Genomic DNA, 26,941 nt, shown 5'->3' on the forward strand with positions numbered 1-26,941 from the left:
TTCCTTCACTCCAGGAGGGAGAGTACCCATGAGTCAGGGGGAAGCCAAATGGTAGCACTTATAGTCTGATTCATATTGGTTCTGAAAGGTAAACTTGTGTTGTCCCAGCACAAGGAGTGTGATGCTCAGAGTCCTTTACCACTGTTACCTTTTGGGCTTGAGTTTAAGCCCCTGTCTCCCATCTGTGGTCCTTAGAGGTTTTTAGCTGAAGGAATCTGAGGGGTCTGATCCAGTCCCAACTGTGTATGTGCTATCTAATATCCTCCTAAGGTTGTGTTTGTGTGCAGCATTTTGGGGTTTTGATCCAAAATTTTGCATTTTCCTTCCTTGCCTCCCAAGTCTGGCCAGCTGGCTGAGCTCTGGTATGGAAATCAAGCTGAGTAGCTTTCTCCACATAGTTCCAATTGTCAGAACTGGGAAGTTTTGTAAAAGCTACAAGGGAAGAATTGGGAAGCTGCTTCTCAGAACTGGGAAGTTTTGTAGCTTTGGGGCTCCTTTGGGTGGAGGCAGGACTGGTGCACAAAGTGTTCAGGTTCGCCCCAGAGGGCTGAGCTAACAGAGGCTGGCTGGGTCCCTGCTCTGAGGGGGTTATTGCATATTCATGGACTGACCTTTTGAGCCACTCCCAATGCAGGGAGGACGTACATCTACACTTTGTTCGCAGTATTTGGAATATAAAAGTTGCCTATATGACTGAGTGTGAAAACGGATTGGGGTTTATTATCTCAAGTCCTTTCTGTCTGCATTTCTTCTGAAGCCCCTCCTTCTGTCTGCATCTGCTCTGGGGTGGCCCAGAACCCCCCAGTTTATCCAGCAATTACTGTCTTCCAAGGTAGAGTCACCAGGGTATGCAGTGGGGAGAAATGGCATTCTAAATTAAGAGCCTCTCACACACTTGCAAGATGATAATTTGTCTGTAACAAAACTCCTCATTAGAATACTGTTAATTTCCTTTCTGTGGCAATTATAGCACAGCACTAGCTCATATGTGCAATGTGCAGAGATATTTTCCTGAAAAAAAAAAAAAAAAACCCAAAACCTATCATTACCACTAGTGAAAAACAGTCCTTAGAGAAGAAAAATGAACTTGTAATTTTGCAGCAATTTCTCAATTTAGTGGGAGTTTGGTGTTAAGGTAAGGAGTTCTGGGGGTTCTTGCTGTTGTTGATTGCATTCCTGTTAGACTTCACAGTTGGCATTTTCCCACTAGCATCTGGAATCAGAGATGATACAGTCCCCAGCTGAGTGGAACCTGTTACCCCTGAAATTCAGCTCATGTATTCTCTCTTTACTCTAAAAACTCACTTCCCTCCTCCCTACAGACATAATGACTGCTGTTTCTTTCTGTTGGCATAGCATATTTTTGCTTATCCATCTGTTTTGAAGTTTTGATGAGGTTTAGTTTTTCAATCAAAAAGAGATTGTTTGTATAATGACTGTTTAGTGCCTGGAATATTTTGGCAGGAGCGGTGTGAGTGAAGTGGGTTAGTGCTTCTCAGAAGCGCTGGATTTGGTATCCTGTTCTTATGCTTCAGGAGAGCAGGCTGGACAGGCTCTAGACCAGGGAGAAATGGCTCAAGGAATTGCCTTTAAATGTGCAGAAGGTCTGCTCTGTTTCACTGATGTCACTAAGGGGACAGAAGCCCTCCTCTTTGTCAGCTGCACTAAAGACCTCAGAAGAGCTTTTATTTTGTTGTCATTTTCCTACCTGAATCCTGAGCTTGAAAAGTTCTCTTCAGGTCCAAGGGCTCTGGTTTTACTTCTCTGCTGTGTGCCCTGCTACTGCGGCATGGAAGGTCCTGCTCCTTTTCCAGAGGTATTCTAGCTGATTTGGTTTTGGTTTTGTGATTGGTTGATTTTTAAACAGGTTGTAGAGAAAAGAGGGGCTTCCAGCTTGGTTCTGTACTCGTGGCTGAGGTGTGTCTGATCTGGTACTGGACCTTTTCATGAAGAAAACACCGCCTGTGGTGCTGGACTCTGCTCTGACTGTGCTCTGCCTGGCTCTTAGCAGAAAGCAGAGACACTGGCACCATGTGGATCAGCCTGGCTCTGCTCGCCCTTCCCCCTTGCCAACCTGCTATTTCTGTACTTGATTGGGAGAAGCTAAAACTGCTGGATTTTTGCCGGCAGTCAAGGCATTCCTCAAGTTCCTAATCCAGGCTCCAGATGGTTAAGTTGTCCATCCTGACATATAGGAACAAATAATTATGGTAAAAGATGTAAACCCCCGCACCAGCCTCTCACGGCGAGCCTCTGGGACAGAGAAGTCTGTAGGGAGCCCCGATGAACCGGCACGTCTGGTCACCTGTCCGCGGGCAGGAGGGCAGGGCGGGAACGGGCCGGGCCCCGCCGCAGGGGCTGCCCGGTGCCGGTGCCGGTCACGGCCGAGCCTCGCGGGTCGCCCCGTGGGAGGCGGTGCCGGCCCTGGGCAGGGGCCGCCCGGCGCTGCCCCCCCGCCGCCGCCCAGCCCGCATCTCGGACGTGCCGCAGCTCCGGGCTCTGCCTCCGAGCGCCCCCGGGGCTCCCCCCGCACCGCGAAGGGCGGACCCCCGTCCCCGGGCGATGGCTCGGGGGAGGCGCCGGTCGTGCCCGGGCCGGGGGCACCGCCCGGCCGCAGGGGCGGGAGGCGGGGAGGGGTCACTGCCCCGGCCGGAGCTCGGCCGCGGGGATGCCGCCCGCCGGCGCTGCCCGCGCTAATTGGATGTTCCGTGCATGGAGGATTTGCTCCCCTCCCGGCTGCGGGAGTCATGAAGGCAGGCTCGGCTGCGCTTGAAAGTTTGCCAACCAGCAGCTAGGTTTAATTTCTTTAAGGATCTGGGGAGAAAGGGGGGCGGGGGCTGGAGGGGGACCGTTTCCAAGCATGGGAGACAGGCTGCCGGAGCCTCACGCCAGCTCTTCCCCTGCTGTGGCTGCCAGCTCGGAGGCGGAAGAAATCGAGGTGCTGGACTCCGAAGATGTCCTACCTATGGCCGCAGAGGATGTAAGTTTCCTTTGCTCGGTGTCTTCCCCCCTTTCCCCCGGGCCGGGATAATCGGCTCAAGCTATTCATAGCTGAAGCCCGGGATGGGCGCAGGAGCGGGGCCGGTGACCCTGCGGGACCAGGGAAAGCCGCCGTCCCCGCCGCCCTCCGCGCCTCCCGCCGCTGGGTGTCTGCGGGCTCCAGCAGCCGCCGGGCTGGCTCCGTCCCCGGGGCCGCAGCTCCCGTCCTTCCCAGCCCCGGCAGCCCGGACAGGCTCCCGGTTCGCTGGGTGCCCGCGTCCGGTGGGTGGCGGCTGATCGGGCAGGGGCATCGGACTGCGCTCGGACGCGACTCTGGAGCCTGGCGAGGAGCTGACGCCTTGTCTCGAGGGGCGGCCGGGGGACAGAGAGCTCCTCCAGAGTCACAGCCTCCCTAAAGGTGACAGATGTGAAACGCTCCCGCTCTCGGGAGCTGCTCCCTCTTCCAGCCCCCGAGCAACAAAGAGTCGAGTAAGTTTTCTCTCGGCTCGGCAGGGCTGATGGCTTCTCTCCACCCTCCGAGCTCTGCAGGCACGTGAGGGTGGGATAACTTAGCACCGGCTCTCTGCTCACCCGGCCCAGAAGGACGCGAAGGGGTCCTGCGCGCTCCAGATCTGCTCCTGCCGTGCCGGGCGGCAGTGCCTGCAGAGCTCGGGCAGTCGTTCTACATCTGCCGGACCCGGAGGCAGGAGCTGCCGTGCACCTGTCTGGGAGGGAGTGAACGTGAGAGATCCTGGTGCATCCCAGGACTGCTCACAGCTCTCATTCCCAGCAAACTTGGCTGGGATGAGGACTGAAAAGTGTCTGCTCAGTCTGCAGCGGTAAATGCAGGGTCTGCTCCAGCCTGTCAGACATAAAGCAGAGACACTAAATGTCTTTCTGATGCGGGCTTTGGCTCGGGTCTTGCGCCACTACAAAAGGGACACTTGGGAGCTGAACGTCCAGCAGCGGCACATCCCCTCGGCCCTCTCTCGGCCTTTTTGATGCTGCTGGAGGAAGCCGCCCAGGCATGCTTAGGGACAGAGCCTGTGTTTCACCCCCCAGCCCTTCTGAATCACCTAGAATTCGGTTGCTGTTGGATTTTCCTCCCAGAGGGCAATGGAGGAAGTGCAGTTGCTTGCTAGAGCTGCATTCCCAGTCTGTATTCCTGAGCACAGCGCAGTCAGGAGGGAGCGTGTGATGCAGGTTGACCTCTGCTACAGCACTGCCAGACAGTCCTAAGAGGAGATGCCTGACTCAGGAGTGTGTGCAGCTATGACTTGGAAAGGGTGGCTTTCCTGGAGCTTTTACAGTCCAGGTTTCCAAATCCCATTGCTGGCTTACGTCAGACTGTGACCTTTTCTTCTCTGACAAATTTTGTGCTTGTCTGGATGGTCCTAGAGGAAAGATTTCCTGTTGTGATACATGTGAGCCCCTTGGAGTTGCTCCAGCCTCTACACAAACGCAGCCATTAGCAATTCAATCCTGCCAGGGGGCCCAGGAGATGCTGAAATGCTGAGTGCCTGGCAGGATTGGGCTCCTGGGACAGGAGCTGTCCCTCATGAAGTCTAAATTCTCATCCCAGTTCCACTGCTGCCTTCCTGCTTGACCTTGAGGTAGGAGAGCTTGGGTCAGATCCAGCTTGCAGTGTCTTGCCATTACTTGCATTGTTATTTGACTCTGGTACCTTGTTTTCTATAATCAACAAAACTAAAGCCTGCAGCTGCACTGGTTATGGGAAGCTGCTGAGACCTGGCAATAGATGATGTGACAGAAGCCTGAGGTATCATGTATCATCTGCAAGTCAGAAAAGCAGGAAGCGGTGCAAATGCCCTCCTTCTACTCGGCCAAGATTTCCTGCTGAAACAAGCAGGCTACAGAGCATCATCTCTGAAAATTTCAACTGCTCTGTGCTACTCTGTGCCCCCTGAGACCTAGCTGGGGGTTGATTTGTGTTGTTGCTATTACATCTGAAAGCCTGATGGAAGCTCTCTGGCTTGGCCAGCAAGAACTGACACAAGGTCAGTTCTTTATGTGTTATTAACCACAAAAATATAACACAGTGGAGGTTTGGCTGTCACAGCCTTGACAGTGTGTAACAGCTCAGCTGTGATGTCATTGTAGCTCTCAGAGCAGCATTCCATAAAGCCAGGATTCAGACAGTCCCAAAATGTTCTTTTTAAAGTGCTGGACTGGTTTATGATGATAAATGAGAGCTTATAAATGGAGAGAGACATGGGGAGGAGGGGAGCCAACAACTTAACTAATGAAAAGTAATTCAGTGGCCTGATACCCCACTGTCTCTTCAGTCAATTCTGCTTTAGATTTGCCTACCATGTGAAAGGAAATGTTCTTCTAAGACTAGATAGGACTCTAACCAGATTTCTGCTTTGCTAATAGCACTGTGAGGAGATTTGCTTATAAAGGTCTGATATTTGTTGTTTTACTCAATTTGTTTCTTTTTTTGGGAAGGTAAATGAGAAAACAACAGACCTGGAAATGTTCAAATGTTTCTGGGGATCCTAAGCCAGTAGTTACCCCAGTGCTGCCCCATGGCAGTTGCTGTCTTCTCAACTGGCCCCTAAATCCAGGATAGATGAGAGCCTTAAACAATTCAGTAGGAATTTCCTCTGTTTCGTGGGACAGTGAGACAGGGAGATGAGTTGATATCAGTCTCTCTACAAAGCAGAAATCAGAGCCAGTTTCCTGCTATTTTTTTCTGTTTCCAAGTGACAAGGACTTGTGGTGTTCACATGGTTGTGAGCATCAAAGTGGAGCTTCCTCCTATACAGCATTTTAAAGGCAGATCTGATAGAACAGAAGATGTGGGGTAAATCCTTGCAGTGGGCTCTCTCCAGCCTTCCATCCTCCCACCTTGCACAAGAGGAATTAGCTGTTTTTCAGATGTGGACATGTGAGGCTCAGAGAACTGATGCCTTATCAAAAGCCTGCAGAAAGCCAGACTCAGGAGCAGGCAGCAGACAGGGCTCTGACAACCCAGCAAAGGAATTGATGGGTCAGTGTTGGGCCACAGGATCTCAGAAAGTGATCTGGAAAAACATTGCTAATTCATCCATACACTGAGCTTTCTTGATCTCTGTGACTAAAAACCCCTTTTTTCCTTGCTTGCCTGCAAATAGACATAGTGGGAGAAAACAGAATTAACACATGAATGTTTTGAGTTCATCCAAATTTGGATTTGTAAATGAAAACTGTTCTCCCTGTGTTTGGTAGATTCCCCTTCCTCCTCCTCCGGAAGGGTAGGTGATTCTGGGATGAAGAAGGATGTTGGAAATGGCATTAAATAATTTGGTTATTTCTCTGTTAGAATATACTTCTACAGTTTACTGCATGTTAATGTCATTGCTCTTATACCTTCTTTTTACTCTTTTTCCTCCCTTACGCTGCCTCTCAGCACTGGAAAGCCCTATTTGATCAGGTATGTGAACAACTGATATATTCTCTCTGTCTTGTGAGCAAAGAGCCTAACCTCTGGTTAATTTCCTCTGTGCTGGCTTTCCCCTGCATTTAAAATACAGCCTAAGAGAAATGTGCTGCATGCTCCCATGCAGGATGCTGGTGTGCAAGTCATAATTATCACGGCTGCTTTGGGCCTTTCTCTTCAGTTCCTCTTCAGAGCAGCCAGGGACAGGAGTGAGCCCATTCCTGGTGGCCCAGGGACTGAGCCAAGGTGCTGCAGCAGGTGCTCTGTTTCCTGCCAGTTGTGCTGTCCTTGCTTGGGGATTAAAGGATCTTCTGCTCTTTCAGGCAGGCAGACTAAGACCTGTAAAACCAGCACAGGGTTCTTTGAAATGGCTCCCCAGCAGCTAAACTGACTTCTGCAGGGTTACATCATCCAGGCAGGACCTGCTGCTTTAAACTTGCACAGGATGAGCAAAGAATCTGCTTCTGTACCAAAGACTCTGGTTGTGTCAGGTAAATGCCTTGGGACAGATCTGTAGCTGGCTGAAGTCAGCACAGCTCTGAAGAGCTCCAGACTGTAGCTGCTGAGGTTTTGGGTTGTGGGTTCTAGTTTGTAGATGATGTTTTTAGCTGCTTTAATGGACGTGTTTGCTTTGTGGTATCCCTTCCATCTGCCGGGTTGAAATGCGTTGCAGCTATAAACAGGGATTTTTCTAGGGTTGATTTGCTTCTAAACTGCAGCACTCTCTTGATGTCATAAACTTTTGTGCTGTTGTGTGTGCATGTAAATGTCACCTTCTGTGAGGGAGCTTCCTCTGACGCTGGCATCATCCTGGCAATAAAGTTCGGATGGGATTTCATCCCTGCTTTATGAAGCGATAATCTTGCCTCTGTGTCTGGCTGCACTACAAAGCCAAAGCTGTGGTGCAGCCTGCACAAGGATGTCCTTGGTACCCTGGGGGTCCTGTTATCATCCAGCTATTAACTGGGGCTGCCTGTTCTGATGAGTGCTCATTTATACAGGGTTAGCCGTGACCAACTGCTAATCCACGTGTCTGGACTGCAGCAAGTTGGCTGTGCTACAGTCAGCAGGCAGTTGGGAGCTGGGTATTATGATTGTTGATCACACCTAAATTGTGTGGTGTGTTTGAATCTGCTGGGGCTCAGAGGGGATGCTGCCACTGAAAAGGTTGATGCACAGTAAATTGCTTGTGGTCTGGGCTGAATGTTTGTTTCAGCCGCTTTGAATTCTCCTGTCTCCAACACTGGCCCTAATTTGGAGTCTTATTCTACAAGCATCCTTTGAAGTCATTGAGTCCTTGTGGGATGGGGCTGTTGGCTGGTAGCTACCTCAGGCTCAAAGAGAGGAATCTGTAATTTCCCATTGGACTTATATGAATAGTAGATGGGATTTTTTCCTTTTTTTTTTTCTTTTTAAGGGGAGGGAGTTTGACTGTTGGATGTACAGAACACTAGCCCAGTAACAATGGAACAGGCTGTAAAGACAGACCTTCAGTAATTAGCTGTGTTTCAATTAGGGCTGCAGCTGAATTTTAAACCTTGTCTGTAAGACTTTATTATCAAAGAGAATGCAACCTGTGACAATTACACATAAGTCCTGAATAAATCAATGATGTCCTTGTTGCCTGTGGGCAAAGCTGACGTCTTCCTGGAGTATTATATCAGCAAAGCAATGCAATTAGTCCTGCAGTGAATTGCAAGATGCTGTTTGTCATGGAACAAGGTTGCTATTCCCAGCAGCAATGTGCTAGGAGGAGAGGGGAGCACTTTGTTTAGCTCTGATTGGCATACATGTGAAACATGAGGACAGTCTCAATAACTAGAGAAAGCCCGTGTGTTGGCACTGGGAACAGTTGCAGCTCTCCCTGGCAGTCAGGACCTGACTGGGTGTGTACTTGCAGTGGCAATGGGTGGCCCAGGGTGCACGGGCATTTGTGGCTCCTGGGCTGGGACTGAGGTTTGGGAGCCACCTGAGCTGAGACACGTGTGCCCCTGCAGTCACCACCACCCAAGAGAGCCAGAGAAGGCTCTGGAGAAAGTGTTAAGAGTAGTTGTGAATTTACAGGCTGGTAGTCTGCAAGTGGCTTGTTGCTGTTATACTCTGTCATCCCAGAAAACTGTGAAGGAGAGGTCAGTGCACACACCCCCAGCCTCTGAGAGGGGAATGAAATTATTATTAATGGTTGTTTGTTTGGTTTGGGTTTTTTTTAGGAAGTATTTTTAAAACTTTCATTTAAGTTTACTGACCAAAAAAAGCAGCAAGTTTTCTGTTTAGACATACAAAATTTAAGGGGTTTGGTTTTTTTATGATCTCCCCCTCCCCAGCTTAAATTAAAAATTCAGAACTTCTTGATGGAAAAATTGCTGCTCAGCCATAAAGCAGTGCTTTTTGCTTGGTTATTTTAGGAGAGAGGAGTGACTGACCATGTTTTCTGTAGGAATTTTTTATTTGTTTTGATCCAGCTCTAATCTGTCACACCGGGAACTGTCAGTATCTCAAACCAAGATCTTCAGCCACTTGCAGACTGATTTATTTAGGAACTAAAGGAACTTAAATTTGACAAAAGCTCAGACCCAGAACTGCTTCCTATGCTTTGAGGTTCAAAGAAGCCCTTCCCAGGACAAAACCCTGACTACACTGAAGCAAGTACCAAAATTCCTCCTGGATTTAGTGGGGTCAGCACTTCACCCAAGAGTTTGGGAACAGGCAGACTCACAGCTCTTCAGTGCTGCAGCCAGACAGTTACAGTTCAGCTGCTGCCTCATACTGTGCTTGCAAGATGTGGTTTTTATTACAAGGCCATGGCCCTCGGGCAGCTCTAACTCACTTTTATATGGGAACTTTTATAGGGATTCATACATTTATTTATTGTGCTCATAAACACCCTCCACCCCCACACACACATTAGCTCTGCATCTGCTGCCTTCTGCAGTGCCTGCACCATCGCTGCGTGCTCTGTGCTGTCTCTGTGAGGAATCTGAGCTCTGAGCAGAGCAAGCTCTCTCCATCCCTCTGCAATCACTTGGGGTTTTCTTCATTTGTTCTTCAGTGGCCAAAGCCCCATTTTTTTGTTAATCTTCTGGCAAAGCTGAAAATGCGACAATCCCAGGAGCAGCTGCTGACAGTTTCATGCTTCTCTGTGTTAATAAGATTTGTTAATTGCCTTGCACTCAGACTTGAGAACATCTCCCAGTCCTTGCTGAAGCCAAGTTGTCTGATGGTTGGAGCGTGATTCTGCAGATGAGTGTCCTGAGGGGCTGTTCCTGCTTTGCTACGCCCTCTCTGGGGCCTCGGGTGCAGTTCTTTGCCACCGTGTCCCCAGTGCCCCTGCTTTGGCAATGACTGCAACTGCTTGGTGTTACCCAGCCCTTGGCTGGGCTGGGTGAAAGGGGCTGGATAGGACATCAGTGTTCTTGGGACAGACCTGCCTTCTGAAGGTGGCTTTTAACCTTGTTAGATGGTAGGAGCTTGTGTCATCTTCTCTGCTTCCCCATCCCCATGGCTGTTGAGATTTTGAGGATGAATTGGCATTATCAGCCCTCATCTTGGAGTTCTCACTTCTTCTCACCCATACCCTGGTTTGTAGTCATGACAACAAACTTGTTTTAAATAGACACACAAAAAACTCTCTAAAAAGACCCTCCTTACTGCCTCAACACCTTGATCCTATTGCTTGTCAATCCAGGCTGTGTTTTTGTTGCAGCTGCTTTAGAAATCCTAGATTCCTCCCTGAGACTTGCACGTGGGTGTGATGGCAACAGATGAACAGAGTTTATGGGGAATGCAGAGAGATGCCAAGTTACCCAGTCTGTGTAGGCAGCTAATGGAAAACTTGAGCTCAGAAACAAGGCTGTAGAGACAGACATGCACTTGCCAGGAAGAGTTCAGTTGCTGACACTACCAGCAGTGGGTGCAGCTGAACCTGCTCCGCCATGGTCTCATAAAAGATTAAAATATGCTTTAAAAGGTGCTGACTTTGCAGCTGCCTTAAATCCAGGGCTGGTTCCTGCACAATTGAAATTGCAGAGCAATCCATAAAATTGGGGCAGCTATTATCATTGTTGGTGGTAACCAGGGAAGGGAATTATTTTGAACTTAATGAACTTTTATGTTAACTGTCCCTTTTTTCTGGGTAGCCTTTAGTGCAGGCAGGCAGAGCTATTTCCCACGCTGTAAAAGAAATTCCAGTTTATTTACTGTGGCACTGTTGAGCTAAACGTGACCCTTCACTTTGAAACATTCCCCTGCCTATTGTTGCTGGCAAACCCCTGCCAGCTGTGGCTTCAAGACGTCTCCAGGCAGGTCTCACTGAGCTGTAGGCAGTGGTTTGTGCCTTGAAATTTCATCTCTTTCTCTAACAAACAACTTGTGCCTCACTGCTGGTTTGTTGGATCACTGGGAACAGGTGGAGCACAAACTGTAATATAAAGAATAGGAAATTATGGCAGTGATAGCAGCAGTGTAGCCGGGGGGTTGAGCCCAGGGTTTTGTGTAGCCTTCAAGTCCTTGCCTGAATTTTGGACTATTGCTGCCGTTATAGTGTTCATTGGGACATCTGTCCCCATTTAAATGGAGTGGTGCTGCAGATAGGAGGCTGTGGAAACTGCGAGTAGGAAATAGTCATCAACTTTCTACTTCATCTGCTGAGGTGACTGGGGAATCAGAGGTGCTGGTGGGAAGACTGTCCATGGTGATAAGAGATAAGCCTCCAGGCCCCAAACCAGCGTCTGCCTCGTCTGCCATATCAGACGCTTCTGAGAGTGTGACAGGAAACGTGTCCCCTTCTCCCCCTCTGCCAAGCTGTGCATTGTAAAGGGGAGAGACATTTTAAAATCTACAAGGGTCTCTACAATGCACAGAGGGGGTTCTGCATCTGCCCCACGCCTTGAAGTCTAATCTCATTTACAGTTGTCAGCGTGGGCTGCTGGAGGAGATGAAAGGCGGAGGACAAGGAGGGAGAACAGATTAGTCCCGAGCAGAGGGCACGGGGAGTGCACCTGCCTCTGCCCCGCTACCTTGAGGAGGGGCGGCAGTGGCAGCTGGGCATGTGTCATCTGCTGCTCTTTGAGGCACCCAGCCATGGAGCACACGATTAATGACTCGAGGGGCTGGGCTTTTGTGAGTGATAAAGCCCTGGGATTTAGGCTGGGCTCTCAGGCTTTTCTCTGAGCAGCACCATCACTTTACATTTCTCAAGTGGCGTTGTGGTCGCAGAGAGCTGTCTGTGGCCACAATGCTTCCCTTTCTCCTCTCTCCCCAAACTGGGCTGACCTTTGCCGTACAGCATTAACCCTTTGACTCCTCCACTTTGGGTTATGGGGTTGGGGGAAAAAAAAGAATCTCTTCAAATTCATGGCCCTGTGGATAGCCTTGAAGGGAAGAAGGGGCTGGTAGGAGATGTGTTTTTGCTGAAGATTGGTTTGCTGTTGCCCTCTAGATTGTCAATTCCTCACTGCCTTCAGCCAGAGGCTTTTTTAAATACAACCCGGGAAAGGGGAGGGAATTTATCCTTCCCTCAGTCAAGGAGGGAAACTTGGGCATTGAGCAGCAAATATATGTCCAAGTGACTGTTCCCTCTGCATGATAATGTCCTTTACCATGCCTGGATTAGCCTCTGTCCATCCCCAGTATTGTTACAGTGGATGGCAATCTCCCAGCACTTCCAGGCTTATACCCAGATTTGACTTTTAGCCAAAATACCCTGGAGTGATGGCTTAGCATGAAAAAGCCACATGGAGATCATTAATGATCTTCCCACCCCTTGCAAGATGAACAGCAAAAATGTCCCAGGTTCCTCCTTAATCTTCTATCACTGTACATGGAGCACCAGCCAGCCCTTACGCTGAATGTGGATCTCTTTATTTTACACCTTTCCTACAGCTTGAAAAGTTTGTGGTCAGCTATCCCATTTCTCCTTTCCCTGGCTATTTGGGCACTCCTCTCTCCAATCCCACCACCCTGTACACTGACTGTTGGCTTTGACTAGTGCAAAAAGTTGGGAGTAGAAGCCATCAGTATGAACCAGATATTGGCAGCACAGCAAACAAAGCACTCTTAAGCTTGTGCCAGGCATCTCCTGAAATGTTTCAAGGAGTCATAACAAACACACCAAAAAACACATGGAGGCTGAGTCAGTCTTACACAGCTCATGAGTTACTGGCAGCTTGATGTCTCTAGATTTGTAAAAAGCCTCAGGAGGCTTCCTACTCACTACACATTTGTGTACCTTCCACGTCTGAGTCTAGGAACCTGCACATTGGAGTGTCCAGAGCCGTGTGTCTCTGCTGCTTCCTGATCCCAGCTGCACTGAGGGGCTTTGGAATCTCTGCTCTGCTGTTTCAGCTGGATGTGTGGGATGGGATTTAGGCACATAGATCCTTGCTAATGCATTGTTCTCAAATCCTGTCTTGCACATAGAAAGTCACTGAAGCAATAAAAACGTTTAAGCCTGCGTGTTTAGAAAGAAAGGGGAGAAAAAGCCATAAACACAGAGTGGATTGATGCTGTTTTGCAAATCAGCTGGTGCATTGTGCTCTGTGGCTGTGTGCTGCCATGACAGAGAAGGGGAAGAGATCATCTCATCTCCAGAGGAGCAAGGCAGCTGCTTAGCCAGTGGAAACAGTTTGGAGGTACTTTTCTACACCATCATCACTTACACCTGTAACATTTACTGGACTTTTAAAGTTACTCTTTACCAGACAAAACAAATGTTTCTCCTCTACAGTAGGAAGTATGATGTTCCCATTGCTTTCTGGTATTTGCAATCAGTGCAAAAGTACTGGGGCACGTTTGCAAATTAAATGCAGCAGTAGGAGTGTTTGACAGCATCCAAGAAAGCTGTGATCTCTCTCTGCCTCCTCACTAGGTGTTGTACTATATGTTGGTCTGAAATCAGTTAAGTAACAGCAGACCATGAGACAGAGTTGATGGGATTCAGCTGATGGGCTGTTTTCCTGCACCACTGTACATACAGGCTCCTGAGGGAAGCTGATCTCTGAATGCCCTGGATTTTTGTGTGATTCAAACCTTGTTGTGTTTGCCTGTTCAAGCTGTAGCACTTCTTTCCCTCTCCCAGTCTCTTGAGTGGTGGCATCAAGCCCAATCTGGCTGCTCAGGGTGACACAGGGAATATTCTGTTCACTAGACACAATATTTCTTGGTGAAAAGTGTAGTGAAAGTCCTGAATGTTTGTGATCCCTCTAAGTCTCACTTGGACCTTGAATTCTTTCAACTTTAAAAGTAAAACCTCACACTAGCAAGACACAGAGAATTTATGAGTTCTTAGTGTCCATTCCTGTTGCTTAGGAACAGGCATCTGCAGTGACCCTGTGTTGTTGGTAAGACTAACGATGTATGAAACTGATGTTAAACAAGCAAGATCAATCTTGCCCCTAGGAACTGTTCTTCATGTTCTTTGATACTTGACATACTTTGTAAGTAGCAAATACTCTGGAGCTCCTGAGTTCATGTGGGAAAGATGAATGAGACAGCTGGAGGCAGAGCTGTTTGTGACTATCATCAAACCTCTGGTCTGATGCATTTCTTCAGGGTAATGTTCCCTGAGGAAACATCTCTGCCTCAGTGAGCCTCCACAAAAAGGTACCAGTGATGAATAGGAGTGCCTGGTTTGGGGAGCATACTTGTTTATGATGTACAGTGGCAGTGGAAGGGTTTGTTGATGGCGGCCTGCAGCCAGTGAGAGGTAGCCTTGTTTGCCTCTTGGCAGAGAAAGGATCAATATTCTAGAAGGTGAAAAACTGGAACTGTCACAAAAACTATTGGAGGACCTGATCCTGAATGCTCTGACTTGGTTTAGCAAAGCACTTGAAAACAAGTGTGACAAGTGTCCTGGATTGTTTCTGTGTCTGAATAAACTATGCTTTGCCAGGGTGGGTATCAGAATGGAGTGTGCCCTAAGGAATTTAGAGACCAAAGTGGGATTTTAGTTCTGCCCCTTGGCTCTAAGACAGAGCCAGATGCTTGTGTTCCTGCCACTCCTCTCACATTTATGCTCACACTGAGAAATAATGGAAATTAGGACTTGAGCATTTTTTCTCACTTCAGGCAGTGGCTTCCATGGAATGATGTTGGGTTTTAGCCTTGTCTTTTGCCCTGGGAAGGAAAATCAAAGTGTTTATTATGGTTCCTTCTTCCATTGGAACTGCTGTCTCTTCCCTCAGCTCCTGCTTTGTTGCTGATAGAGGAGTTGCTTTTGCACACAGTCCTGCTATCACTGGATTTCTGTTTCTGGGTTGTTCTCCTCCCTGTCAACAAGCAAGGCATAAATATTTTTCCTTCATATGTCCTCTGACAATAGTATTTAGGTCTTGGGGAAATGTTTTTTTTTTGCATTTAGGCAGCCCTTTTGGGGGAGACTGCTGTGGAGAGCATGGGAGATAGTCCTGCTGCTGCTGTCCTTGGTCTCTGAGCTGTGCTTGGAGACCATGGCTGGAGGAATAAGTTCCTTCCAACCTGAATAAAGTGTCTGAAAATTTTTCATCAAGCTGTATTTGCTTTATTACACTTGGACTTGCCAACCCTGGGAACTGTTTGGGCAGGTCTTGTGCATATGTGCTGTGTGCAGGATGTGACTTTGACATATTAAATATTCTGGTGTTGTCTCTTCTAGGGCTTAATGAACCAAATTCAACAAGACCAGTGTTCTGGATGGCTTGTTCCAGGGTAGTGATAGCCAAAATTCCTCCCAAATAATTGTTTTAATGTATCTGAAACAGTGTTTTCCATCTTTATTCCCTCTGTGTTCCATAAGCTGAGAGCTGCCATTGCTGCATTGATTTATGGGATCTTTTAGTGTTGGTACTGGTGGCCAAGAAGAGCCAGAAAGTCATTTGCCAGCTGCTGATTTATGACCCTAGTGAACAGTCCTGAAAAGCACAGTAAGAATTTTCTGGGTCTTATGCAGTTCTAGCTCCTGGAAGCTCCAGACTGTTATCTGACCATGTGGAGTAATCAAACTGTGAAAACTAATTAACTTTTGTGCCTACTGCAAAACAAACAAAATCATGCAAAAATACTCCACACTTGCAAGCAACAGTGACTTTATGGGTTTATAAGCCTGTGTTTAATGACCAAGCATGTAGTGCAGTGTGTGAACTATGTTCCTTTTGCTGGCTTCCAAAGCTGAACAGAGCATAACAAGCTTTACTGATCACTGAGGCTCTGAACACCAGCTTGGGATAAAGTTCTCTTTCATCCTTATTAATTATGTAGCTGATGTGCAGGTGGAGGTTTGACACAGAGCTGCATTGGGTGGTTTCTTGTAGTCTAAAGCAGCCTGAATTACGCTGAGCTGCTGCAGTTCATTCAAGGAGAGCTGCTCTCTGCAGTGGGAGTACTGGAGTCTTTCTGAGGTCATTCTCTGCTCCTCACACATAGGTGAATGAGCCCTTTCTCAGTGGGAACACCAAGGTGTTTTTCTGATGTTAGCAGACGGAGCCAGCCCTGCTCAGGACCTGTCTGCCGTGGTGGGGATGCTCTGTGTGTGCCAGCTGTGATGCTGACATCAGAGCACAGATGTTTCTGGCTGCCCTGGTGTTGTGTTCCTCACAGTGCCAAGGCACTGACCAGCCCTGTACAGGTGATCCAGCCTCTGTCATCTGACACCACTCGGAGGGAGGCAATGACTGCCTGTTCTCCCTTAATCAGATTACTGAGGTAACTCTCCTTCAGTCTCCTGCATTACTCAGTAACCCCTAATACTGGATGTTTAACTCTCTCTTGTTAGACTCAAAGCTGTTGATTCTTGTTATCCTTTCCTAAGATCTACCAGTTTAGCCAAGATACTAGTCATGACTGCTGATATGGGAGCAGGTATCTGGAATTTGAAAGAGAAAGTATCCTAAAAGCAGGAAAACTGTGATGTGACAAGATTTAAAAAAAAATTATTTATTCTCTTTCTGATGGATGTGCTCAAGTTGTCATGGTACTCAGTACCAGAGCACCAGCCAGCCTGGGTCTATCCCAGCTTTAGTTTTCTCCACAAAGCTTAGTATTATTGCAGAGCTATTATTAACCTGAAAGAAATGTGTGCACGTACTCACTGCTATAGAATTCTGTTTTTCACACATCAAATCAAGTCCCTGTGTATTTTCACCCTCCTCCCAGATCTGGCAGACAGTGAAAAGGGGAGCTATTTTTAATATAAGCTATTTTTATTTTTATTTCATTTAAGCAATATTCTGAAATGTTCTGTGTTTTGAGTCCAGAGTATGAAAATGTAGTTTTTCTCCTGACAGGTTTCATGGATTATTGCTATAAAGTTTCATGTCTATAAAGGAAGGAAAAAACTTCCTTCAGGAAGGGCAGAAGTTCTGATTTGGGGGATACAGGTTTTAGTTCCTTTTAGAAACTGAAAAACAGTGGCAGTCACTGTCCTCATGTTAAAGAATTTACCAAGAAGGAGGAACAATTAATCAGAGGAGACAAACAAAAGTCTTGTATGGCAGAGTGGTATCAAAAGATCCAGTTCCCTTCCAGGGGAGAAGATGACAGTCACTGGATTAGGAATCATTTGCCTGAAACAATATTTCTTGCAACCAGAGAGATTGGCATCACTGTCAGAATGGTGCTTACAAACATTTCATCACCTTCTAGCTGTCACTACAGTTCTGTCATCCCACTGGAGTGCCTGCTCCACCTGTCTTCCTGAAGGGCTGGCATGTATTGTCCAGGAGAGAAGATGAATTTCTGGTCCAAATGCAGTCTCTGCCCAGAAGAAATGCATGCAGAAATGTTTCCTCCTTTGCCCAGTGAATGTGCCCTTCTGTGCCTGAGCCCTGTCTGGTGGGCCAGAGGGAAGCTCACTCTCCAGAGCAGGTCCATCCTTGCATGCTGAGTGTCCTGCACCCTGTCCTGGGTGTGCTGATGGGATAGCAAATTGTTCCCAGGGTGCAGATGCTGGTCACAGCAATAAGGGCTGAGGCCACTGGCTTTGTGCTCTACATGGAAGAGGAGGGAGAGAGGCAGAGCAGATCTGACTGTACAGGAGGGCTGGAGTTGGGGAAAAGCAGAGTGCCCAGCTTTGCAAGGTGGCTTTAGGACAGGACTTCAGGCCAGGCAGTAGGCAGGAAACCTTGGATGTGACAGGAGCAGCAATCCCACATCAGCACTGAACCCACACTGGTGGAGCTGGTTCAGTGCAAAGCCCAGCTCAGCTTTTTCCTGGCTCCCAGTGCTGGGGGGGCTGTGTGTGACAGTCCAGGTGGTTTCTGTGCTGGTGCCCCTTGAACTGGGACAGCCCTCACCTGCCCTGCTGCAGCCTTTTTACACACAGAGTCACAGCTAATGAAACACAAGGTAGCAGGAGTTCCCTGCACTTGTATGGCAGAACTTTTCCTTGCTGAGTACATTTCCAGCCTGGATTCCACCTTGCAGCACGGGGTAGGCACAGCCCTGGTGCTTGCTGCAAGGGGTGTCTAACACAGCCTGTGGGTCAGAGCATCCTGGCACCTGATAAGGCTGAGGGGCACAGCCAAGCTCTGAACCCAGCAGCTCTCCCAGGGGCTGCCCTGCAGTGTGCTCCACTCTTCTGCCTGATGGAGCAGAAAAGGGAGGAGCAGCAGTTGTCTCTGGGGCTGGCTGGGTCATTGGTGTTTCTGCTCACCAGACATGTCACTAAACAGCAGCAGAGAGAGACCCAGTGGCTCAGATCTGATTAACCTCTACAACTTTATGTTGTGTCTTAATTGGATTAGCTGCAGGGGGGTGGTTTTGCTCTTGTTCCTGATTTTTTCTTAAACAGGTACTTATCACTGTGACATCTGATGGAAGCAACAAGTTTGAGTAGCAAGACCTGTGAATAAATAAGCAGTGTTTGCTTCTTCCCCACTGCTCAGTAACAGCTCCTGCCCTTCCTTTCTAAGGCACTGCTGTAGCTGGTGCCTGTGAGATGGCTTTGAGTAAGCCCTGCAGTCAGATCTCCTGGGAGGTGTGGGCTTTGCCTGACAGCCTGAACCCAGAGTCCCTGATTGGTAACCACAGTTCTGTCACTTTTGGGAAGGATTTCTGCTCAGCAAATGTTCAAAGCAGTATTAACTTTCCATGTTCAGTTTCTTTCATCTTTTGTCTGAGCTTTTTAGTTTCCTTCAGAGCCCGATTCTTCTGCACCTCAGGGTTTTTGCATGTATCACCACAGTGGCTGTGGGTTGGAGGGAATTTGCCTTATTCAGCACTGCAATAGCCCTTCCTCTTCCAGGACTTCAAAGCTCATTCTCCAGTATCAGTTCATTTAGTTTCATAGATGGGAAAATGGAATAAGGAGATCAGTAATCATATTCTGTTACAGTGGGGAACTGCCTGCTGCAGACCTGAAAAAGGAATTTAATTCATTTGATTGTGGAATTGCCCCTAATTCCTCAAGGTGTTGTCTATCTGTGTGGTGCCCAACTGAAAAAATGGAGAACCAGTTTAGGGGAGTCTTCCCCCCTTTGTCTGTTCTTCTGCCTGCAGCACCCAGTTCCCTTTTCAAGAAGCTTAAAATAGAAGCCTTTCTCCTTGCCATAGCTGTAATTGGTGCTGGGTTGGGCTGGAGAGGTGATGGAGGGGGTACAGGCTGCTGAGACACTCGCATCTCTTTCTGGATAGCTGTGCACAAAGAGTGAATTGTAGGTGTGGTATCAGGCCACGCTTCTGTTCCAGGAGCAATAATAGATGTACCAGCAACAAACTGCCTGTTTCAAGATCAAAAGTTACATTAAAGCTGGTAATACTGCCTGGCTTGGCAAAAGCCTGACAAAGTGTTCCAGGGTTTTAATGTATATTCAGATAAACTATCTTCCACAGTGAGGTTCAGGCCTTTGGATTTAGTCCATGTACAATAATAGCAAGGGTTTTAGTGACTTGGTAAGAAGGTGGCTCCGTGGAATTCCCTCTTTGTACAGGGCTTGAATGTAATTAATTTGTGCACACTGCTCGCAGTGCAGTCACAGTCTCACAGCAGAGGGTTCAGTGCTTCTTGGCGCCTGGGGTGCCTCTGCAGGGTGTGTGGTTGTCAGGCATGGGCTCTGCTGCTGCTCCTAAAGAAAACATGATCATTAAGTTGAGGTATAATGGACATTAGTTTCCTTTCTCAGATTTAATGCATTCATGTATTTTGTGTCCACTGGCCCCTCAGCAGCTCACAGGCTGGGTATGTAAATTGGTAGCTGCAGAGGATGACTGATCTGTTAATAGGTGGAATTTGATGCTCATAAAACGAATGCATTTAATGTTGCAATGGCAATGGTTTGCTTGAATTTTTAAGTCTCCTGAGGATCTCTTGTAATTTTGTGGCTCTGGCTGTATTTGTTACAAAAAGCAATACAAGTGGAGAGGCTCTGTGGTTTCTGAGGGCTGGCTGTTCTGTTGTCTGTGAGTATCACTTCAACTTTTTCTGTATCAAATGTTATTCCAAGGAAGCTGTGAAAGTGGGAAATGCAATGATATCTGAAAACAAAACACTGAAGTAAAATTCATGGTGTCCATAGAAATAGCTGTCTTTGGAGATCTGTTCAGATATTATTTTTCAGGAAAAGCCAAGTTTTAGTAGATAATATTTCATTATTAGGCTTTCGTTGAGGGATACAGAGGACTAAAAAGATTTGGTGGGTCATTAAAATAAGTACAGATCTGCCACTGTGGGGTTTTAAATACAAAATGAAATCCTGGCCTCTTGGAAGGGGCCTCCCATGCTTCCTTTGGGCCCCATGCTAATTTCATTGCTGGTTTCAGAAGGGTAAGGACTTCCACTGATTTTAATTTTACAATGTTTCTTTTAGTATGCAGGCATTGAAATATTAAATTTCTTTTGCTGAGGGTTTCATTAAAGGAAGCTGTACGCCCCTTCCATGGCAGAGCATTTGTGTGATAAATTGCATTTTACAAACACATGAGATGGTGATGATCCCTCAGATATTGCAGAGTTACATTCTGAAAACATTGGTGCTTCTTGTTTTTCCCTTTAGCACTGTGAGGCAAATACTTCAGTTTTTCATCACTTCCCCAAGCCTGGGCTGAAGGGACGTTAACAACTATGCAGGGAGAATATTGTGATATGCACCATAAAGTTGTGCCAAGGTGAAAGGAATATACAGGCTCAAATGAACCCTTCCCCTGAGGCTTTTGTGATTTATTTTAATATTTTCTAAGGTGAAGTGCTGGATCCAAGCCTTGCTACCAGCCAGCATCTTTCACATCAGACAAAAAATCTTTTACTTGCGTCTTCCTTGGGCACCACCCCTCCAGATCCTGGTGATTTCAGCACAGCAGAGTTTGGCTGTGAAAGTCTGTCACTGCTGTCATGGTGTGCTGCTCTGTGGGTACTGCATCCACCTCTGCCTGCTCTGTTCTCAAGGGATGTGTGCCAGGCTTAGACTGAACAGTGTCTCAGTTTTTCAGGGTGAGAAAAGGGCCCTGGTTTGCTGTGTTTCTGAGAAGGCCATTGAAAGAGGCAGATTTGCTGTGTGGGCAGCAGGAGTAGAGCCAGGGTGAAGTACCAGTGTGGAGTGCCTGAGGCTGTGGGTGGCACCTCTGTGACATTTCTTTCTCTCATTGTGGCATTTGAAGAAAACTCCCCCAGAGGCAAGCAGGGGTGCCTGGTTATGATGTCTTGGCTCTGAAATTGGTAGTTGTGATTGCAGGGCTCTGCAGCCTGCTCTGGGTTAGTGTAAACACATCTTTCAACTTGTAAGAAACCTGCTGTGTTTCCTTGAAGGACATCAGCGAGTATGTAGGCAAACCTCAGCTGCTTTTCTTCTGGAGACTTTGTCTCCCAGATAAGATTCTCATGAGTAGTTTCATATTTGTCTCAAGTCCATGAATTCAGTGGCAGCTGAAGGTATTTGGCAGCTTTGGGTACCAGTGACTCCTTGGGGCTGCAGAAGGCAGCATTGCACTGTGGACAGGTCAGTGTAACCACCAGCTCTGTGCCCCTGAGCTCTGGTGCCCCTGAGCTCTGGTGCCACTGAGCTCTGGTGCCCCTGAGCTCTGGTGCCACTGAGCTGAGCTCTGGCTTGAGCTGCCTGAGCTCACAGCCCTGCCCACAGCTCATGAGGCTCAAGGGAAAAGGAACAATGAATGTAGAGGGCTGAAAATGACCTCAGGAAATTTCCCCCCTTCCCCATCAGCCCCCACTGCAGATTAAAGTTCTCTAGAATGTTCCTTTTCCTTGGTGCAGGAGAGATTCTCACTTCAGTTTGTCTGAGACCAGGACCACAAGGCCTGGGAAGGGAAAAGTGAATGGAGAAGCTACTCACCAGGACCTGCTTCTTCTGGTGACACCAGGTAGCAGTTTCTGAAACAATTTTTACTTAAGGTGCCTCCAAACTCTCTAGAGTTGAGAACTGGAGCAAGGAATACTGGTCAATTAAAACGGCAATATAATTTTAATTGACATAATAAGACTAAGGTGTAGTATAATTAATTTTTTCATGCAATAAATAGGACAGGAATAAATCTCAGCAAAGCAACCAGTCTGTTGTACTTCCTTACTTGCTACAATGAACATTTTTCTATGCAGTGAGATTTTCTAGCAAAGAAATGCTGAGAGTAGACGGTGATGGCCATGGGCTTGCTTTTTAGCTGGCCCAAGCATGCTGATGTGTAGTACTTTACTGAGGGCTAACCAAAACTAAAAATCCTGTCTGTATCTCCTGCCCAGCTCCTCCAAGTCAGTGTGATGAGCAGAGCCTGGTTGTATCTGTTCTCCATCTGTCCCTTCCTCGTCATTTTCGCTATCACTAATTGTTAATGTCTGGCCTGAGAGATTGCCTCTTAGCACAGTGCTGATGGGATCTCTCCATGCAGGATTAAGGCTGGAGTGGATTGGCAGGAGGCAGCATCCTTGCTGTGGGAAGTGTGCCAGGTGTGTGCATGCTTGGTGCTGCTGCTCTTCCAGTTCCTCCAGTTCTGGACATGGGCAAGGGTCAGGTGCAGCTCCATGACCTCTCACCAGCACATCAGGCCAGACATGGTCTGGTCTGGGTTTGGGAGAGGCCTCCTACACCCAGCTGCTGCACATGGCCTTCGAGGAGACTTTCTGTCTGTTTACATCAGCTGCACCATCCCTGGTCAGGTGCAGACCAGTGTGTGATCACAGAGCTTTAATCAAGGCAGTGATAACGCTAACAGAGTAGTGGGAGTGCTGGCAGGGGGAGCTGAGATGTCATTGCTTACCATGTCGTGGTCCCCAGGTGGTTAATGTGTCTGTAAATCACACAAGTGCTTCCCCATAGCTTTGCTTTCTGCTGCTGCCTCAGCTGCCAGCATTTCGTGGGACACAGATCTCAGCTTGTGGCAAAAGTGTGGTCTCCTTTCCCTGGAAAGGTACTTGGTATACAATTCCAGTGCCTGAAGCCTAGGTGAGGGCCCTGCTAAGCTCACTGAATCCAGGCTCTGAGAGATTATATTTCATTTTGTTTCATCAGGTTTGCTTTCCCGTGGAGTCTGTATTTTTCCCTGTGTCTGCACAGGGAGCCTGGAAGTATTCCCTGGCATTTCAGGAGGTGAGGAGTTTCCCCTTACCTGGCTGGTCTCCTGGTCTGCTCCTGGGAAGCCCTTGGAAACCCTTGTTGCTCTTTCCCAAAGGTGAAATGTGTCCTGCAGTAAGCAAAAGTTACCTTGCAAGGGCAGCCTGGGCCTGGAGGTGCAGTTGCTGCTGGCTGGCAGTAGCACAGTGGTGACTCTCTTTTCCATATTCAGGACAGAGTGTGAAGCCATCACACCAGGAAGGGTTTCCATGTGTGTTAGTGCTTTCTACAGCTAGAGCAGCTGCAAAAATGTCTTCTCCCAGTCTAGAAGGAAACCTTTATATCTAATTCATCTCAGACTCTCAAATCATAAAGATAGCCAAGTAAAACCAGCAGAGTTTGCACCAAAGGGCTCAATTTTGTTGGCTTCTTGAAGGGGATGTTAAAAGATGTTCACAGTGTTTAGAAGCATTTTTTGATTTGTTTATTTTTCTATGAAAATCTCACTGGTTGGTATTCCCATGTCTCTTTTAAGCCATTTGAGATGAAAAATTTATTTTGTTTCTTTCATTATAAAGAAACATTCTTTCATTATTTTTATCCCGGTTCATGAGACTGTACAAGTAGAAATTAAAGCCCTGCTTGCTATTTCCTTGCCCATGCTATCTGTTAGTCACCCCCAGCTCCTTTCAGCTCTCCCCAGCTCCCCCTCCCCTCCCCAGCTTTCCTTGAAGGGCTGGGAAAGCCGGCGCTGGCACATTGTGTTGGCTGTCTGATTGTTGTGGGGTTGTGTTTGTGTGGGGAAGGTCACAAGACAAAGAGACCACCAGGCAGGGCTGGGTGGGGGCTGTTCAGTCCCTTTCCATTCAGGCCTCTTGGCAATGGGTGGGAAGAGTCTTGTTTGCATGACAGGATTTCAGGGGGCCATTGCTTTTTGTTTAGATTTCTTCCACTGCTGCTGCAATGGGCCCTGGAGGGCTACAACAAAGGTAGAGCTTGTGTTATGAGATTCATGGGGCAAAGCTCTCAGTGCAGGAGTGACTGAGCCTGACCAGCCACTGTGCTCCTGCAGCCTGGAGACTGCCAGCAATTGCTCTGGCTGGGCTGTTTGTGCCACGTCCAGTTGTGGCTCTGGTAGAGCTCTGACTCTGTGGGCTGAGATCCTTAGTGGGATGAATGCTCTGCAAGCATTCTGTCTGTGGAATGAGGGTTGGAATTCAGGGGACAGCTCCACAGGCCTGCCACGGTGGCTGTGCTCCATGAGTATTTCTGAGACTTCCAGGCAGTGACTTTACTTGCAGCATCTGCCTCTTTCCTTGTATCAGGTTGACATTTTTGAGAGCATTCTTGTGTTTAAGCAGCATTTACTTCCTCATCATCCCTGTGAGAAGCTGAGCTGCTGTCCCTGGGTGCAGCTCTCCCCTCACCCCATCCTTAGAAAGCAGCTCAGTCTATATTTACCACTGGTGTGCACAAAGGCAAACATTGTCAGGGACTCATTGTAACTGTCCCAATTACCCTCATTTCATTTGCATAAGAAGATCGACCAGCCTGTGGCAGTGGCACTGCCTTGGCTGTCTGATATGGGACACTGTCATTGGGAAGCAGGAAAGAACTGGAATCCCCAGGCTGAGTGGGATGGGGAGAGGGGCTGTTGTGGTCCCCAGCAGCATGGGTGTACAGCAGCCCTTCCTGGAAGGAGGATAACTTGTCAGATCTCAGGCACTGCAAGTCCCTGACCACGTCTGATTCAGATATAAGAGCTGCCAGCTTCCCAAAGATGCAGATTCCAGGTACCCCAAGCATGCCTGAGTGTCTGGCTGTTCCATACAAGGAAATCCTTCCCCTGTGTAGTGTGTATGTGTGTATTTATCTATTTTTTTGTCAGTAGGTGTTGACCCTGCTCAAATGCTTCTAGACTAAGCAGTGGCCTGCTGTGTTTGTCCTTTCCCTCAGGTACATGTAACCTCTCTTCCTTGTGTTTGGATTTTTTCCAGAAAGGTAGCTGTTCCTGCAGGCAGGCACTAAAGCAAGAGGAAAGCAGCTGGGATGGAGCAGAAGTCAGGAAGCAGGCTGAAATGGTATGATCTCTTGACCCAAAGCACTAGCTAGTGCTGGTAGGACGTGCTTGCACTGCAGCAGCTGCACAGCTCTCACTCCTCTCACTGGATTGAGAATGAATCGTATTTTCTCTCCCTTCCCCCCAGTGCCACGTGTAACATGATCTCCCTGTGCCCAGGCTGCCAGATGGAAACCCAAAACTCTTCTGTTTGCAGTAATGGTTCTTCATGGGCTCAACTGGCCTGTGAAGCTGCAGTGTTCCAGCTTGTGAGCTTTGGCAGAGCAGCTTTTCTGTCCCCCTGCCCTGCTGTGTGTGTGCCTGCACAGACCCACATCCATGTCTTATCTCCCTGCTGCTTCCAGGAGAGACCCTTGCTCTTGGACATCTTTCCTTGTTGCTTGTGGATATCACCAAGCTTAGTGTGCTTTGTGGAGATGCTTCGACCTTTACTCCATCTTACTCTATCCTTCAAAGTCCCCCCTCCAGTATTTGGCAATTAAAAGATTTTATTAGTTAGTTACTAGGTGGCAATACAGGAGCATGTCATGGAGGTGGCTGAGCACAGGCACCTCATCTCAGCTGCAGTAGCATTTTAAGCCTCTTGCATCCTTGGGTGAGTTACTTTGTCCCTGCAAATTACTTTGGTAATTACTTGGGTAAATTACTTTGCCTGTTTCCCAGTTCAAAAGTGGAACTCCTTATGAAGTGATACCACTGTGAATTGTAAAGAGCACAAATTATCATTTCAAAATGTACTATGTCCTAGAGACCTGATTGCTAACAGCCAGATCCCAAGTCTCTGTCCTTACATTTTTGGATCTCTCTGAGGGATTGATGATCCAGCCCAGATTTCTCAGGAATTCCTTTGTTCTTTCTTTGGCAGGACATGGAGCAGGGAAAGAAATCCTTATGTGTTTTCTCAGATGAGATGCTGCTTGTGCTCTGACTCCAAGACTCACATTTTTTGCCTGAAATTACCCACATTGGTATTGTTATGTTTGCTAGGTGCAAGGAACATCAAAAAAGGAAGGGGCAGAACAGTCTCAAGCTGGGGTACAGATGGGCCCCTCATGGTTCCTCTAGCAACCCATTAAAAGCTAGTTTGTATGTTTGACTTCCCTGATGTTGAAAAGGCAAAGTAGGGTCAAGTCTTACATTTAAATTTGGGTTCTTTCCATTGTGTTTGTTTTTGCAGGGAGTGTCCTACTTTCTGCATTTCTATGACCTCTCATTTTAGCTTATGTGTTAGTGGGGTCTGTTTATAAGCAAGCAAAACACCTGCTCCAGACACTGAATTAGCTTTTAAATCATTGTTCCTAAGAAATATGAAGTGAAATACTGTGATTTAGGTACTTACACTATCTCTTTTAAGCTGAGTCACTGTCTTTTGCTTTGCATTGGGAAAATAACTTTGGCACATATTCACACAGTGGTGCCTGATGGACCTGGGAGGAAAACAGACATTGGCCACCCAAAGAGGAGAGGAGGGCACCCAGTTTTCAGCTCTGCCAGTGAGGTTCAAGTAATAAGATGTGCCCTTTTAAAATGCTTTGTTTTCCCCAGCTGTGCAAAGGGAGGAGGTGGATGAATAATAATACAGGGAGTTTTGTTTGAAATTCACCAAAAGACTGGGGGAATCAGTGCTTTTTCCTTTTCAAGCAAAATATTTAATTTGATTTGAGCTGAACCATCTGGGCACTCTGAATAGGAATGTAAATGACAGTTTTTAAGGAAACATTTTGAAAATGGCAATGTCCAGTGCTTTGGAATTTTAGAATCTGAAGGAACTTCTAAACAATCAGTATTCAAACAATCAGTATTCAAATTTAAGGTAAATTCTCAGGAAAGTCTTGGCATGACTGAAATCTCAGGAAATCTCTTTGCTTGGAAAAGTTTTGTTTGGAAAAACTTTATCCTTGCAGTGTAAGTGGGAGACAAGCCCTGCAGATAACACTGCTGATAAACATAATATTCTGCATATAAACTGCATCTTGT

At 47.5% G+C, this 26,941-nt stretch overlaps 1 protein-coding gene across 2 annotated transcripts in view; it reads left to right on the top strand.

Annotated features, from left to right (window-relative positions):
* The first annotated feature begins 2,860 nt into the window (after window positions 1–2,860).
* Window positions 2,861–26,941, top strand: part of RHBDL3 (rhomboid like 3) — a 57,266-nt gene continuing 33,185 nt past the window's right edge. The window contains exons 1-3 of one of the 2 annotated variants that reach the window (XM_054278604.1): window positions 2,861–2,980; window positions 6,392–6,415; window positions 24,882–24,965. In XM_054278604.1, the coding sequence (XP_054134579.1) occupies window positions 2,861–2,980; window positions 6,392–6,415; window positions 24,882–24,965 (228 nt within the window). The remainder of the gene's footprint in view (window positions 2,981–6,391; window positions 6,416–24,881; window positions 24,966–26,941) is intronic. The other variant, XM_054278605.1, reaches the window with a different exon arrangement.

This window comes from Melozone crissalis, unplaced genomic scaffold (genome assembly GCF_028551555.1).
Source record: "Melozone crissalis strain CALT ecotype California unplaced genomic scaffold, PUWL_Pcris_2 ptg000026l_1, whole genome shotgun sequence".
Lineage (NCBI taxonomy): Eukaryota > Metazoa > Chordata > Aves > Passeriformes > Passerellidae > Melozone > Melozone crissalis.